Raw genomic sequence first — 17,383 nt, 5'->3', positions numbered from 1 at the left:
CGTTGCCCTTACCTTGTATATACATGGGCTAAAATAAACAACAATTCACTTGTAGTGAGCTGATGGTTTGTTCCTACATTGTATGCTGGACCTGTTGGTCAGGAAAGGGTCATCTAGATTAAGCACCTGATACCCTGAACGGGGTTGTCAGAGAAAAAAAAAAGGGCTGGTCTCATGTTTTTCTTAAAACAATCATTAGATATCTCAGATAACTGTCCTCACATTTTTCCTAAGCAGAAGAACATCAAACCAGCCCTCTTTCTTTCTTCTGACAACTTCTTCAACTTCTTGTTGGTCAGAATGGCCTGAAACTGACCAGCAGTTGATGCAATTGTAACAAAATTCATTTATATAAACAGTACATATATCCCTTAATATCTTGGAATTAAAAGAATCTGTTTATTTTAAAGGTTTACCTATCCTTTAAGAAGAGAAGATCAACTCATGAGAAAAGCCGGCCAGGGCAGTGAATAGCCACCTGCTTGACAAGCTGCTTGTCTCCCTATAGGCTTCTAGTTCTATGCTACCAAATTTGATCGTCGGTCAGGTAAGGCATGTGTTGGGCTACTGGATGGTGGCCAGATTCAAATGGCAGAAACATGGCTCAAATCACCCCTTAAAAAACTGAAAGAACAGAGCAACAATGCTGAGTGGAGAGTTCAACTGAACACTAAGCCAAGAACATTGAGCTTGTTTTGCGAAATCCAAAATTTATTTTTGGTGTTTCTTGTTACAGGCTATGGGGTTGTTCCTATGTCGAATTATTTTGATAGTATTTGGGAGGTAAATTCCCTTGCACCTCGAGCTGAGGTCAATATGCATTAAAAAAGGTGCAGCAAGACATTGGTATCATTATAGAGATACACACAAATAGAAGCAAGCACCTTCATTAATGCCAATTATTTGGCCACCATTATGCACCCATGTTTTGGACCCATTTTTATACCCTTTGTGTGGGTCACATGCTGTCTGTCAAATTTATTTATGGGAATGAATTCACTTAATTCTTATAACAAGACCCACTAAACCACAAAAAAACACAGCATCATTTATATGAGAAAATGTTCCTAGTACTGCACTGCATTGATATACTATTTTACATATTGAAACCTAAGCGCCTGTAGCTCATAGTAAATTGACCATTGTTTTATAGTCACATGACAAGTATTAGGATTGAGTATTATAAATCAACCAACCCTAACCCTAATAGGTAAAATATAATACAATTACAACTACCATTGTTACAAAGATCACAATATTTGTATTAATACAAAAAATGTAGTTATACATATTATACTCAAACTTATACATATAAACTATTATACATCGTTTATGTGAGTGTATGGAGGGGGTCGGTGTGAGTGAGTTTATGTATAGACACTGGGTTGAACTTGATGGACTTTGGTATTTTTTCAACACATCTTAACTATGTAACTGTGTAATCATATACAATGGAACTGATCCTTAAAGGGATCCTGTCATCGGAAAACATGTTTTTTTCAAAACGCATCAGTTAATAGTGCTACTCCTGCAGAATTCTGCACTGAAACCCATTTCTCAAAAGAGCAAACAGATTTTTTTATATTCAATTTTGAAATCTGACATGGGGCTAGACATTTTGTCAATTTCCCAGCTGCCCCTGGTCATGTGACGTGTGCCTGCACTTTAGGAGAGAAATGCTTTCTGGCAGGCGGCTGTTTTTCCTTCTCAATGTAACTGAATGTGTCTCAGTGGGACATGGGTTTTTACTATTGAGTGTTGTTCTTAGATCTACCAGGCAACTGTTATCTTGTGTTAGGGAGCTGTTATCTGGTTACCTTCCCATTGTTCTTTTGTTTGGCTGCTGGGGGGGAAAAGGGAGGGGGTGATATCACTCCAACTTGCAGTACAGCAGTAAAGAGTGATTGAAGTCACATGACATGGGGCAGCTGGGAAATTGACAATATGTCTAGCCCCATGTCAGATTTCAAAATTTAATATAAAAAAATCTGTTTGCTCTTTTGAGAAATGGATTTTAGTGCAGAATTTTGCTGGAGCAGCACTATTAACTGATTCTTTTTGAACATTTTTTTTTCCCATGACAGCACCCCTTTAACAGAGCTAAGGCCAAGAAATAAAGTGAATTCAGTTTGGCAAAAGACTGACTTTTTTTTAAATGCAATGTGCAAATGTTTTCACCAGAAAACTCACTGTTCCACTCAGAAGCATAATAAAAGTATCACAGTATCACACAACTTTGACTTAGCTTCTTGCAATATCTGCCATCATGATTAGTGGATTCCCAGTCTAAAGAAAGATTGACAGGTGTAATTCAACCAAAATTGCTCACATTACTGTGCTGGTATTTACTTCTGCTTTATCATGGATTCATTGCATCTTCACCCTCTGCTCACAGCAAAAACCATTAGTAGCCCCTCTAGAAGACAAAGGGTAAAGCAAACTCCCCATGAACAAGAGCTACATAAGGTTTATATACCAACTGGTACCCTGGGATATAATTCATGGGGAGGATTTGCATGGGAACTAAGGATTTTGAGGAGCGATAGGGGATATTTTTGTTTGGTAATCGATGGTTTTCCAATAGATTTGGCAAAAGATGGTTTTAGGGAGCTTAATCCTGATTAAACCATTATTTTCCTTCTTTGTTGAGCAGAATTCACAATACCATCCCATTTATCTGAATGGTCCAAATGATGCAACTTAAAGGAGAACTAAACCCCCCAATAAGAAAAACCCCTACCTACTATCCTAGATAGTCCCTCCCACTGCTTCCCCCGCCCACATATTTTATTACCCATATACATTGCTCGTGTATTGGTGCAGAGTAAGCGGATTGGAGCTGATGAGCGCCATCTACCAGATCAGTCTTCATCTGTAAGAGAGATGTATTGGCGCTTGCACATTTGGAGCAGACTGCCAGTTCATAGCAACTGTGCATGCACCAAAAGTGCCTTGAATTGCCGAAGGGAAGGAAGAGGACCCGAAGAAGGCCGAAGAAGACGGCGCCCATAAGCTCCACTGCCCTTACTCTGAACCGATACATGAGCAGCGTATTCGGGACACTTTCAGGTGTAATTATTGGGGGGTTTAGTTCTCCTTTAATACATGATGGCAAAGTACAATGAGATGTCAGGAACAATCTGGGAAATATGTAATAACATCAGGAAAGTCTCTTCCAGTTTAGTCTTCCACTATTCCATCTCAACGAATTTAGTAAATCTTACTTATTATTGGTTGCTATGGATTACTACTGGGGTCCTCAACCTTTTTTTTTACCCGTGAGCAACATTCAGGTGTAAAAAGAGCTGTGGAGCAACAGAAGCATGAAAAATGTTCCTGGGTGGTGCAAAATAAGTGCTGTAATTAGCTATTTGGTAGCCCCTATGTAGAACTGGCAGCCTACAGGAGACTCTGTTTGGCAGTACACATGGTTTTTATGCAACAAAAACTTGCCTCCAAGCCTGGAATTTAAAAATAAACACCTGCTTTAAAGGCAACTGAGAGCAACATCCAAGGGGTTGGTGAGCAACATGTTGCTCATGAGCCACTGGTTGGGGATCACTGTGTTACTGGATAGGGTAGAACTTTTTGTATTCATTTTTTATAAAAATCTTCTTACCCAATACTTAATTTTAACAAGAGAAGTGTATTCTAAAACTTTATAAGGAGCACAAAGTAATATAAGGAACAGAACACCGAGCATTCATGAATCAATAAGGAACCAGGGACATCAGAAAGGCATTATAGATAAATCTCTAGTGAATGGGTATGGTGAGTGCACCCTAATACAGACCTATGTGCCAATGCTGACTATATTTATAGAGCAGAGGCCTATTCCCCGCTACTGAGTAGGGTTATTATGAATACATACAGTGACTTCTGCTCTCTATGTATCCATCTCAAAAACAGAGTTCTTGTTTCCATGAAGTACTAACTGCAAATTGGCTGCATAATCTCGCCCTGCGATGCCTCATTTGTAAAGCAAATCAGCTCCGACTGTCCATAGCAATGCAATATGGCTGAAGCAGCTACACTTTATCATTTTATGCCTTGCAGTATATCAATAAGTTAGAGAATATATGTTGAGAACAGCTCGGAAGCTTGGTAATAAAGTCTCCATACTCTTGTGATAAACATAGGATAGCTTGCCCTCCATCGCAGTCACGTAAATGTCACAAAGCTGTAAACGTTGCAGCGGAAAACCAATATTGTTCATCACTCAGATAAAAATCCTCAGTTTAAGATTTAATGTGGGAGTTTAATCAATGCATTTGTCAAGATTTTAATCTAGGGGGTCATAGAACTGGTATTTTAAGTGGCGCCAGTGCTTTGCACAGAAATGGGGCTCTAGAGAAGCTCATTCTGCTTCATTGGCCTGGTTATTAACAAGCTGCTATTTTACACAAAAAGACCACCCACATCAGCGGCTGAATTAATATCATTACCTCTTTCTTGGTAATTAAATTAAATGCTAGAATATCTGCCTGGAAAACAAAGAAACACCACTCTGTAGATGGAAGTTTCTTGATTCTTATGGTGTCTAGATCAGTGATCCCCAACCAGTGGCCCATGAGAAACATGTTGCTCACCAACCCCTTGAATGCTGCTCCCAGTGGCCTCAAAGCAGGTGATTATTTTTGAATTCTGGGCTTGGAGGCAAGTTTGGTTTCATTAAAACAAAGAGTACTGCCAAACAGAACCTCCTGTAGGCTGCCAGTCCATATAGGGGCTACTAATAACCAATCACAGCCCATATTTGGCACCCCAGGAACTTTTTGCATGCTCGTGTTGCACTCTAACTTTTTTTTTACATTTCAATATGGCTCATGGGTAAAAAAAAGGTTGGGGTTCCCTGCTCTAGATGGTGACAGATGGACTTCATATCTGTGTTTCCTAACCTTTGGCCTTTCATCTCCCAATCTTCTGAAGGCCCTGAAGTTGTAGCTGAACAACAGTTGAAGGACTGTATATTCAGCAGTTGTACTTTATATGTATAATGGGTAAAGTCTTGCCCAAGCTACAGACAGGCCTGCTCATATTTTTTTTTTAGCTTGTCCTCATTGTTCTAGTGAAGGCATATTTTCAAATTACTCATGAAAAGACCATCCCATGGACTCCCTGTTCTTTTACATGATATATCTTTGACCTTCTGGACAGTTTGAAGGACCAGATTGCTGTAAGTGGAAAACCTCTGCTCCTTCTACACTGATTAAATAATCAACCCTGCATTTTTTCACCGCAGTTGTAATGCATTTTATCAACCACATGCAACCCCAAGTAGGCACATCACTAATACTAATTAGTCTTGCTGTCTAATCCAAGTTAAATGAGTCAGTGTTTCAGTGCTATAAAGTATGTCCTAAAGAGGGTGTGATAACATCAAAGCTTTTCTTTAGTGAACCTGACTTGCACTTAAACACGACAAATGTAGGGTGATATTGTTACTTATTCTGAATTGTATGGCTATTTCCAAGATCTTATGGTTCTGGATCCCGTTCTGTTCTTTGGGATTGGCTCATTGCTAACCAACAAGATTTCCCACTCATGAAAAGAAACACTGGCACAGTCAAGCATTAACATACTTAAACTTGTGAATATTTTTTTATATTTTGTCTATAGACTAAATGCCAACTTTCTTTTATTTTACATGCATGTGACTAATAAACATTTCTCTTAATATGCCACTTAATTATAATGATATGCAGACACCATAATAAACATCATTCCAGAGCTTGCATGAAGCTGTGCATAGGAGAACACACAGCTCAGTAGTTCTTTATAAATAATCAGCAACCCAGAAAGGCAATAAAAGCAAGATGTGTAGAATTTACATAACATCCAGATTACTAAGCAAGGCTGGGGCACATCGCCCTAAGCAGGAACAATACATGCTCTCAAGCCAGCAAACACAGATGCCCAAAGCTCCGCAGGCTGGAGGAAGCAATGGAATGTCTGTAAATACCTACAAATATTTCTTATTCTCATAGACATCGTGAAGCTTGAGAACGTGGGGGTGTTCAATCAGCTTGAGGATCGCAATCTCTCTTTCTACCTGTAGGAAAAGAATAAACAGACAGGTCAGGGCTAAGGAAGAACATCCAACAAAGTGGTGCAATGTGGTAATCAATAAGCTATTCTTCCCCCTTCTTTATACAGAACACGTGATAAAACTGCACCCCGGTGGACCACTCACGTAGCTAAGACAAGCACCAATGTCTCTTTGCAATTCTGGTGCTCCACAACAATCTAGAGAGGCATTTTCATCTTCTACTAAAATAGGTCACATCTCAAGTTCCTACTTTAGAATGGAGACCCAAAAGGATTTACTTCTAGTTTCAGAAGTGACTAAATGCCAACCCAAACTATGCCACATCTGTACATGTGCATGAAGATTAGACAACACTAGGGCTAAGCACTGTAGCTTGACTGAAGTAGGATGTCCATGAACCCTGATGATACCCTTCAAATTATTCAATGAATGGCATCCTTCCTTATGACATTTGTAATTTTTTAAAATACATTTTTATACAGGTATTGTTGTTATTTTCAAACCCATTATCCAGAAAGCTCTAAATTAAGTGAAGGTCATCTCCCATGGAACCCATTTTAAATAATTTATATTTTTTAAAAATGAGTTCCTTGTAGTTGATCCCAACCTAGATATAGTTCATTCTTATTTGAGGCAGAACAGTCCTATTGGGTTTATATAACGTTTAAATTATAATTTAGCAGACTTAAGGTATGGTGATCCAAATAACATAAAGACCCTTTATCCGGAAACCCCAGGTGCCGAGCATTCTGGATAACAGGTCCCATACCTGTACTTTGTTTTAGATAATTCTAGGGTGAGGTTAGATAATGAATACTGGGAATTAGTGATGGTCGAATAAATTCGCCAGGCACAAATTTGCGGTGAATTTCCGCGTTTCGTCACCGGTGAATACATTTGAAAAACTCCGTGAAAATTTGGCATCAAAAAAATTTGGACGTGCGTCAAAAAAGTAGTTAGCGTCAAAACCGTTGTGTGCCAACACTATTCGGACGCCCATGGACTTTAACGCCGGAGTCAAAATTGACGCAAGCAATCAGGTGTCAAAATAAGAGTTTTGTCGAAGCGAAACGGGAGAAGTTTGTCCATCACTACTGGGAATCTTTCATTACTTATATAGCAGGTATGTTCAGTCTGTGGCCCTATAATTATGGTAACCTTCCATCAATAACTGCTGTAGGGAAGAGGGTTGTTGTAAATAGTATTGGGTATTATTTGAGTCTCACGGATGTTCCACCTGCTGCCAGCTAGTGAGAGTTACAAGCCTGTGTTTTTGGCAATTTAACCAAGAGAAGAAGCTTCAAGTAGTTCCATTCAACCAAAAAAAACAAAGTCATAGGGACGCGCAGTGGGAACTTGTGTTCCAAGCCCCGGCTAGAGCTGCAGGATCATTTGCATTGATACCGGCATACAGAAAATGAAAAGTAATTGTGCATTCCCTGCGTCTTTCTTCATGCGATTTAGTGTTGTTAGTGGTAGGAATTAGCTTGTTTACTCCTCCACATAAATAGACATCTAGCCAAGCATACAAGGTGCCTTAGATACACAGATTAGGCAATGAATAATCATCATAAATAGCTTTTAATGAGGAATGAAGGCCACTAGTCCTTTGAGAAGAACACACAATAAAACAATCAGCAGATATTTGTTTTCTAAATATACGGAGGCGAGTTGGTTTAAAGTGATACCATTTCACTGTCCTGCAAGCCCAGTGCATTCTGTGGATATGGTTTCAGCATAAACCAGTTTCTTCCATTATATATCACCCCCCAACTGATGTTTTTTGTATGCTCCTTAGTGCACCGTTACACCAACCCACAGATAGTTATCATGGCTCAATATCATCAATCAATAGATTTACCTCCCTCCTCTGCGGTGATTTGTAGTCGGCTCAGCCACCCAAGAGGTAAATCTTGTTAACTCCAGGGTAGCATGAAATGCATTACAAAATTAGGATATGCCGTGTTTGAGCTAGGGAAGGCACCACGGTGCAGATCCTGCTCTGCCGAGGACACGGGCTAACACAAGACCAAACCATAATGGTATTATGAAGCATGTATATAGACTTGGACATATGTGTGAAATGAGAAACTAACAAGCCCTCAAGGAAAGGGATTTAAACAAATGTTCATACAGGTGCACCAGATGCTACATCTGCCCATCTAAGGGAGAATCATATCTCCAAGCTCACACAAGCTGGAGAATAAATGATATGAGCAATTTATAGTCGGAAAAAAGCCCAAAGATCCTTCTAGCGTTGCTAAACCTCTCAGTATATATAGTTCTGGTTCATTAGAATGGAAGTAGATGATGAATCTACTGAGGTCAACTTGATGTCACATGAGTGCAAAGGTTAAAGGTCACACTCAATTGTGACCCCCAATATAACCCTACGGTGCCACCAACAATTCCATAATGACCTCCGTCCCCATTGCAAACTGCTATCTTTTTAAAGAAGGATCTTTTGTATCTAGTAGCCCTCAATACGTTTAGCAGGGTATAGAAGTGAGAGAGGGGTCCATTTTTGGAGGAAATTCTAGTGTTTTAAGCCGGTAGTCATTTTTCTCTGATGTCACACAAACGCCACTTGTACCATTGATTGAATACAGAGATTAAGTGAGGGCCTATTCCCCATTACCCTTCTGTTGACCAGAGGAAGGAAAGAAAATGAAAAGCGATTGCCTCTGTGTATGGACACGGCTTAACATCCCACGCCTAAAATACATGACCAGTATTGTATTAAAGCCAGCGACTGTGACTTTCCAGTTGTACTTCCCAATGTCCTCCATCAACCACTAAAAAAAACCATTTAGATGATAAATTGCATACAGCATGGCGGGTCTGAAACTGACCTCTACTGCTGCAAGTTACATAGCACTTTGTCTTGTGATTCAGCCAAGCGAGAGTCCTGGGTTTGTGCTACGGTAGCCTGTTGGGATCACCTCTGTGTCAGAGCACACCTGGGAGCTACATAACAAAAAGTGCAGGTTCCTCCTAGTCTAAAAACTCATAGGGGCAGATTTATCAAGGGTCAAATTTCGAGTTTATGGGAATTCTAAAAACTCCCATCAACTCAATATTGGAAAAAAAAAGACCAATTGAAACTTATTAAAAAAAAATCTTTTTTTTTAAAAAAAACAACAGTGAATAGAATCGAGCTGCAAATTCGAATCTAAATTCTATTCAAATTTTTTCACCACAAAAAAATTAACAAGAATGTATTTTGCAAAAGTCCACCAAACGACTCCAAATTGATTGTAGGAGGTCCCTCATAGGTTAAAACACAAATTCAAGTTTTAAATGGCGAACAGATACATTTCGAGATTCAAATTTGGACTATTCCCTAGTCGAATTACACTAAAATAAATTCGAAATTCAAATTTAAAAATTCAAATTTTCAATCTGACCCTTGATAAATCTGCCCCATAACGTCACAACAGTCGTACTCCAACCTGTCAACCTTGTGCCAGTTTTGGTTCCTGGGTGCTAAAATGTGTTTGTACTCTTCCACCTTGATTTGCCAATAGTTGGACAGTCATCTTAGATCATACTTGCAAGAGATACTACTACTCTGTAAATTAAAGAGGTGGTTCACCTTTAAGCTAACTTTTAGTATATTATAGAATGGCCAATTCAGCAACTTTTCAATTGGCCTTCATTTTTATTTTTTATAGTTTTTGAATTATTTGACTTTTCTCCTTTCCAGCCTATAAATGGGGGTCACTGACCCCATCTAAAAAACAAATGCTCTGTAAGGCTCCGCATGTATTACTATTGCTACTTTGCATTACTCATCTTTCTATTCAGGCCTTTCCTATTCATATTCCAGGCCCTTATTCAAATCAATGCATGGTCATTAGGGTACTTTGCACCCTAGCAACCAGATTTCTGAAATTGCAAACTGGACAGCTGCTGAATAAAACGCTAAATAACTCAAAAACCACAATAATAATAAAAAATTAAAACCAGTTGCAAATTGTTTTAGAATATCACTCTCTGCTTCATACTAATTTAAAGGTGACCAACCTGTCTAAAGGGTATTTAAAGTCGCCAAAGAAATATGGTGGCCAGATGCCTTTATATGTTGGCAAGTTGTGCAAAAAACTTTTCTGCAGGGGGCAGATCCCCTTTAAAGATTTTTACTGATAATAGATGGTATTGTTATAATAATTTTCAGAAGAGACGGAGTAAAGATTCTCTAATGTACAATCATTTTCTTGATAAATGTGAGATTACGACCAATGGTGAGAAATATGATATGAATACCTTCTACAGGTATGGGACTTGTTATCCAGAATGCTCAGGACCTGGGGTCTTACTGTTTCCAGATAAGGGGTCTTTCCGTAATTTGGATCTTCAAGTCTTAAAGGAACAATAACGCCAAAAAAATTAAAGTGTTTTAAAGTAATGAAAATATCATTTGCTGTAGCCCTGCACTGGTAAAACTGATGTTTTTGCTTCAGAAACACTATTATTGTTTATATAAACAAGCTGCTGTGTAGCAATGAGGGCAAATGAAAAAAGACTATATGGCACAGGTTAAATAGTGGATAACAGATAACACCATTATGTTCTACAGAGCTTATCTGCTGTGTAACCTGAGCCTTTTCTCATTTGAATGGCTGCCCCCATTGCTACACAGCAGCTTATTTATATAAACAATAGTAATGTTTCTGAAGCAAACGCACCAGTTTTACCAGTGCAGGGCAACACTGCATTATATTTTTATCAGGATGCAATGAATCCATAATTTGGAATCCCTGAATCCTTGGTGAATGATTCGGGCAAATACCAAACCAAATCCGAATCCTAATTTGCATATTCAAATTAGGGGAAGGAAAGGAAAAAGTGGAAAAAAATATTTTTTTGTGACGAACAGTCATGTGATTTTCCTAGCCGCCCCATATTTACATATGCAAATTAGGTTTCGGTTCGGCCAGGCACAAGGATTCCACCAAATCCGAATCCTGCTGAAAAAGGCCGAATCCTGGATTTGGTGCATCCCTAATTTTTATTACTTTTATTTTTTGATGTAACTGTTCCGTTAAGTCTACTAGAAAATCATGTAAACATTAAATAAACCCAATAGGCTGGTTTTGCCTCCAATAAGGATTAATTATATCTTAGTTGGGATCAAGTACAATCTACTGTTTTATTATTACACAGAAAAAGGAAATCATTTTAAACATTTTGGATGATTTGACTATAATGGAGTCTATGGGAGACGGTCTTTCTGTAATTTTGAGCTTTCTGGATAACGGGTTTCTGGATAACGCATCCCATAGAAAACATGTAGTTTAACAAGGTTGCAGGTGAAAAATGAGTGGGTCAGGCGCACATACAGTATAAACTTTTTTTGCATGTACTGGCTACTCACTTTACAGGAAAAACAATCCTTATACGCAGAAAGATTTTGCAAAGGGTTTTATAGTGAAGCTGTGGAATTCTCTCCCTGACTTGCATTGGTGGATACAATACATCATTTCTAAAATGGATAAAATGCTGTTTTACCAAGTCACAAAACGCACGGCTACTGGTAAAAACATTCATAACAGAAGGATGAGTCAGAGGTTGGTTTGATTGATGAAATTCTTTCCCCCCCCCCATTCTTTTGAAAGCTCGAGATGCTTTTAGATTTTCTTCCTCTTGAGCCTCTTAAAAGTATTTGAGAAAACAACTGAATGCAATGGGCATCTGTGCGAAAAGGAGCATTTACATATACACGTATGGGACCTGTTATCCAGAATGCTTGGGACCTGGCTTTCTGGATAACGGATCTTTCCATAATTTGGATCTTCATGCCTTAAGTCTACTAGAAAATCATGTAAACATTAAATAAACCCAATAAGCTGGTTTTGCTTCCAATAAGGATTAATTATATCTTAGTTGGGATCAAGTACAAGCTACTGTTTTATTATTACACAGAAAAGGGGAATAATTTTTTAAAATTCTAATCATTATTTGAATAAAATGGAGTCTATGGGAGATGGCCTTTCTGTAATTCAGAGCTTTCTGAATAATGGGTTTCCAGATAACAGATCCCATACCTGTATCTGATGCCTTGCAGCGCTGCGGTCCTGAGTTTGATTCGCAAGCGCATAACTGTATGTGCAGGGAGTTTGCATGTTCTCCTCTTGTCTGTACAGGTATGGGAACTATTATCCAGAATGCTCAGGACTTGGGGTATTCTGGATAAGGGATCTTTCCATAATTTGGATCTTCACATCTTAAGTCAACTAGAAAATCATGTAAACATTAAATAAACCCAAAGGGCTAGTTTTGCTTCCAAGAAGGATTAATTATATCTTAGTTGCGATTAAGTACAAGCTACTGTTTTATTATTACAGAGAAAAAGGAAATCATTTTAAAAAATGTTTTAATTATTTGGATAAAACGGAGTCTATGGAGGATGACCTTTCCATGATTCATAATTTTTCCGGATAATGGATCCTATACCTGTATTGGTTTCCTCTGGGTACACCATTTCCCCCCCCCCCCACACACACACACAAACACTTACTTAAAACCCACAGACTTGCGTGCATGTGCGCAAAGGATAATAATATAAATGTTTTCACGTACAAGATAATGGTTTAAGTTAGTGACAGTCACTAAAAGAATAAACACATCAAGGCTGAGCCTAAAAACACATGTGTGATACGTTTGTTCCTTGGTCAAAAGAAGAGAATAAGGGGGAACAGGATGTAAAACTTTAAATACATTAAAGGGAAACTTTTACACAAAAAGTGTTTCCTCTACCAGGAAACTAATTAGAATCTACATCTGATTTGGGGGAAATAATAACCGTGTCAAGGTTTTACTAGTAATGTATATGCATGTGACGTTACTCACTGGAAGATTACAGGGGCACCAGGAGAAGAATCATCCATTATGGGTAATCATGGCTGCCACACTAGAATCTCCCTCCCGGTGCAGGTGGCATCGAACTCACAGGTGGCCCGGGCCACAAGTCTCTACAGTTCAAAATAATCCCCCCCCGGTTGCTATCGGGGGTGCAAGGGGGGTTCGCCAGAGCAGAGAGCTGGTAGGCAGAGGAGGCTGCCAAGGGGGGGGGGATGGAAGGGAGCAGATGGGGAGACAGGTAGGGATTGCGTTGTGTACCCAGCTCCTCCGAACATTTTTTTGCAGAGGGGCCCATCGCACTGTAATGCCTCCGATGGGGAAAACAATTTGGGGTTATAGGAGTCCTTTGAAGAGCTCAACAGGTGAATATACTTTGAATATACTCAGCAGGTGAGTATATACAAAAGGTATAGTACAGTGGCATAACTAGATATTTACTGGGCCCCACGGCAAATTATTTTTCAGTCATGTCTAGAGTTTGACTTATTTTACTAATATTTATTGAAATTGTATATGAATTAGGGTATCATGGGGTCCGTATTCCTCCTGAGCCCCCCTGCAGCCGCAGGGTCTGCTTCCTCTATAGTTGCGCCCCTGGCATAATAATGTTAGAACAAAGGGGCATGCTTCCGACCTTAAGGAAGCACCACATTTTGTTGTAACAACCCTCCAAAGGGAGAAGAAAAGGCTAAAATGGTAAAACACTTTATAAATGGTTTCAATGGTTATATACTTATAACATATTAAGACAAGCAATAACTATGTAGAATTTGTCTTTTTTCCCAGGTTTGAACACATATGACATTTATTTTGCCAGACTATATCATCAGCAGTTCTAGGAACTTTGGAGTATATTTATTAAAGGGTGAAGTTAGAGATCACCACAGTCCTCTAGAGTGAAATTCCGCCACTCACCATTCATTTTTATGGGATTTCGAAAGGCGTACTTATGAAAGGATGAACTTTCACTTTCACCCACTCATAAATACTCTTTTAAAAATCCCATAGAAATGAATGGAGAGTGGCGGACTGTGGCGATCTCTAACTTCACTGTTTCATAAATATACCCCTTTGCTTTTAATACCAACTTCATGATCATTGATAAACAAACTGAGTCCATTTGGAATAGTTGTGTTAGCTGTCATACTGGGGGGCTGGGCAGGTGACGTAGGCGGGGGGACCGTTGACTCGGTGATCAGCGATTGGCTGATCGCCATGTCATTCACTTAAATTTCCTGTCCGGATTTCCTAATTTGTAAAAAAAAAACTGGGCTGTCCAGGTGAAATCCGGACAGGTGGCACCCCTACATTAAGGGGCCGATTCACTAATGGTCGAATATCGAGGGTTAATTAACCCTCGATATTCGACTAGGAATTAAAATCCTTCGACTTCGAATATCGAAGTCGAAGGATTTAGCGCAGATAGTTCGATCGAACGATCGAAGGATAATTCCTTCGATCGAACGATAAAATCCTTCGAATCGAAGGATTTTAATCCAACGATCGAAGGAATATCCTTCGATCAAAAAAAGTTAGCCAAGCCTATGGGGACCTTGACTTCGGTAGCTTTTAGATGGCGAACTAGGGGGTCGAAGTTTTTTTTAAAGAGACACTACTTCGACTATCAAATGGTCGAATAGTCAAACGATTTTTACTTCGAATCCTTCGATTCAAAGTCGTAGTCGAAGGTCGAAGTAGACTATTCGATGGTCGAAGTAGCCGAAAAAAAACTTCGAAATTCAAAGTTTTTTACCTTCAAATCCTTCACTCGAAGTTAGTGAATCGGCCCCTATAAGTAGTTTGCCATTGAGCGTGCACATCAAATACACACACACAGAATCTACTTACCTTCATTAGTACAGACTCGGAGAGCTTTTCTCTGTTTACAATCTTTATTGCCACTTTCTGTCCCGTTATACAGTGGACACCTAATTTAACCAAGCCTACAAAATAGAAAGAAAAGAAAAAGATTGTTAGAGCCCATATGAGACCCACTGTTAGCCAAACTGGATACCTAGCAATTAAACTTATTGGCAGTTTCCTTTAATACATTTGAAAATCCTTTTATAGTCCCTGGCATAATTTAAATCATCATCATATTATATATTAAAACTATCTTCTAACAGACGTAGCCTTAGATACAGTAGAAAAGCACAATAGAATGTCTCTGATAGTTCTTTAGAACTTAGGTTTGGAAGTCAATGAGTATAATGGAAATAAGCCCCACTCCTCTGATCTGGCTTTTAGCACTGCTACATCCCCATGGATAGCAAGCCTAGACAAGCCATCTGGAGGTTCTGGCAAGGGCAACATGGGCTAATGGGCATGTCCTGATAATTATTTCATATAAAACCCAGAGTTGGCCAGAGCGATTCAACGTCGGATCCAGTTTTTAGGCTCGGTTCGATTGTGAACGAGAGGAGGGGGCGCCGGGAGAGGAGCAGTGGCCTCAGTACTGGGTAATGACGATGATGCAGACAGTTTCACTGCAGATGTACATGTAAAGGGAAAAGAGGAGCAGAAGGGAAGGAAGGTCACAAAATCGTCCAACATACAACTAGGGAACTACAACAGGGCCAAAAGCACAACTGCGACCATAAATATAAACAAAACAAACTGCAAGAGATGTCTCCATGTAACACATTGTCATGCTGTAAATATATATACAGATATACACAGGAACAGCAATTACTGTATCAACAATAACAGTGTCGACAAATGGTAGCCAAGGAAATCACAGAAAAATACAGAGAAGGAATTCCAGGCAAAAAATTACAATCAGGATGAATCAAACCAGAATATAGAATAATTCCTATTTGTATAGACAGACAGATAGAGATAGATAGATAGATAGATAGATAGATAGAAGATAGATAGATAGATAGATAGATAGATAGATAGATAGATAGATAGATAGATAGATAGATAGATAGATAGATAGATAAATAGATAGAAGATGATAGATAGATAGATAGATAGATAGATAGATAGATAGATAGATAGATAGATAGATAGATAGATTATAGAATGATAGATAGATAGATAGATAGATAGATAGATAGATAGATAGATAGATAGATAGATAATAGATAGATAGATAGATTATAGAATGATAGATAGATAGATAGATAGAATGATAGATAGATAGATAGATAATAGATAGATAGATAGATAGATAGATAGATAGATAGATAGATAGATAGATAGATAGATTATAGAATGATAGATAGATAGATAGATAGATAGATAGATAGATAGATAGATAGATAGATAGATAGGCTAATAGATGATAGATAGATAGATAGATAAATTGATAGATAGTTGCAATGTGGGTAAAAACAGCAAATGCCTTCATTTCTGTCCCCTGACATTGCACCTTCCACATATTCTATCATAGTTGTGATACAGTTGAAATCTGAGCCCTAAACCTTGAGCTTGTGTGTGTGGCTGGCGGCTGGATAGAGGCGCACGCTGCCCTAACAGGATGTTCTCATTTTCTGGATTCATTATTCACACCGCTCTGAGATACGGTTCCGCTTGTTTTCCACTGCTTTTACTAAAGTGGAACAGGACTCAGAAAATGAACCCTGAGGTACAGAAACACAAACTCTTTGAAGTTGCTTTACTGAAATATTGTTACTTAAGCTGCAGCAAAAAGTTCAAATAGGAAAAGAAAAGTCACCGAAAAGTCACATTTTGCTCTCAAAATATGAAATCATTTTTTTGTATGAGTACCCGGAACTTAGCTCTGTATTTTCTATAACATACTGGGCAGAATCATGCCAAGGTTCATTGTTATGTCAGGCTTTCAGATAAGGAGGAGTTCATTATGCCGAGGCATTATCTGTGAACTGGTAAATTGATTAAAAACCTTCTGTCTGCCCGCTGCTTGCAAGAACCAGGAAAAAACAGCCTTTAACTGCAAGAAAAAGAACAAACTATAGATATTTCTTGCTCCTTTAATTGCAATATAGTTACATTAATATGCCCAGTCTGTTCTGATGAAAACACGGAATAACCTCCACTCCCCATATAAAGTGTGTGTGCACCAAACATGGTAAACTTATGGGAGAGACCCATGGCTATACCTGGATTTCAAGGTGCCATATATGATCCTAAATCCTCTGTAGCTTAGTAATTAGTAATTTGAAGAAAAAAAGAAATCTTTCCAAACCTCTAAGGGCCTATAAAATAATTTGAATTTATGGGTGATCAAGCAGTAGGTTTCACACAGAATGTTCATTACCTGGGTACCAATGGCTTATCCATGAACACGTCATAAACGCCAATTAACTCCATGTCATCAGTAAGATAATGATCCATTCCTGACATTTCACTAAATACCTTGTTCCATGCTAGTCTTTGGTGCAAAGTGCAATAAGGACATACGTACATACGGGCATATATAAGGGCTGGATCATTACCTGCCTGATTCCATGGAGAAAGTTGACTTCTAAGATGTAAGATTTT

The 17,383-nt window shown here is 38.7% G+C and overlaps 1 protein-coding gene across 5 annotated transcripts in view; it reads right to left on the bottom strand.

The window, feature by feature from the left end:
* The window catches only part of LOC108696765 (serine/threonine-protein kinase BRSK2), a 165,743-nt gene that overhangs the window by 55,114 nt on the left and 93,246 nt on the right, over positions 1–17,383 (bottom strand). For 4 of the 5 annotated variants that reach the window (XM_018226388.2, XM_018226389.2, XM_018226390.2 and 1 more), the window contains exons 2-3: positions 14,762–14,856; positions 5,967–6,052 (exon numbers count right to left, since the gene is read on the bottom strand). In XM_018226388.2, the coding sequence (XP_018081877.1) occupies positions 5,967–6,052; positions 14,762–14,856 (181 nt within the window). Of the gene's footprint in view, positions 1–5,962; positions 6,053–14,761; positions 14,857–17,383 lie in introns of those variants that run through there. The other variant, XM_041569634.1, reaches the window with a different exon arrangement.

The sequence above is a fragment of the Xenopus laevis genome, chromosome 7L (genome assembly GCF_017654675.1).
Source record: "Xenopus laevis strain J_2021 chromosome 7L, Xenopus_laevis_v10.1, whole genome shotgun sequence".
Lineage (NCBI taxonomy): Eukaryota > Metazoa > Chordata > Amphibia > Anura > Pipidae > Xenopus > Xenopus laevis.
This window is presented reverse-complemented; position numbering and strand designations above follow the sequence as displayed.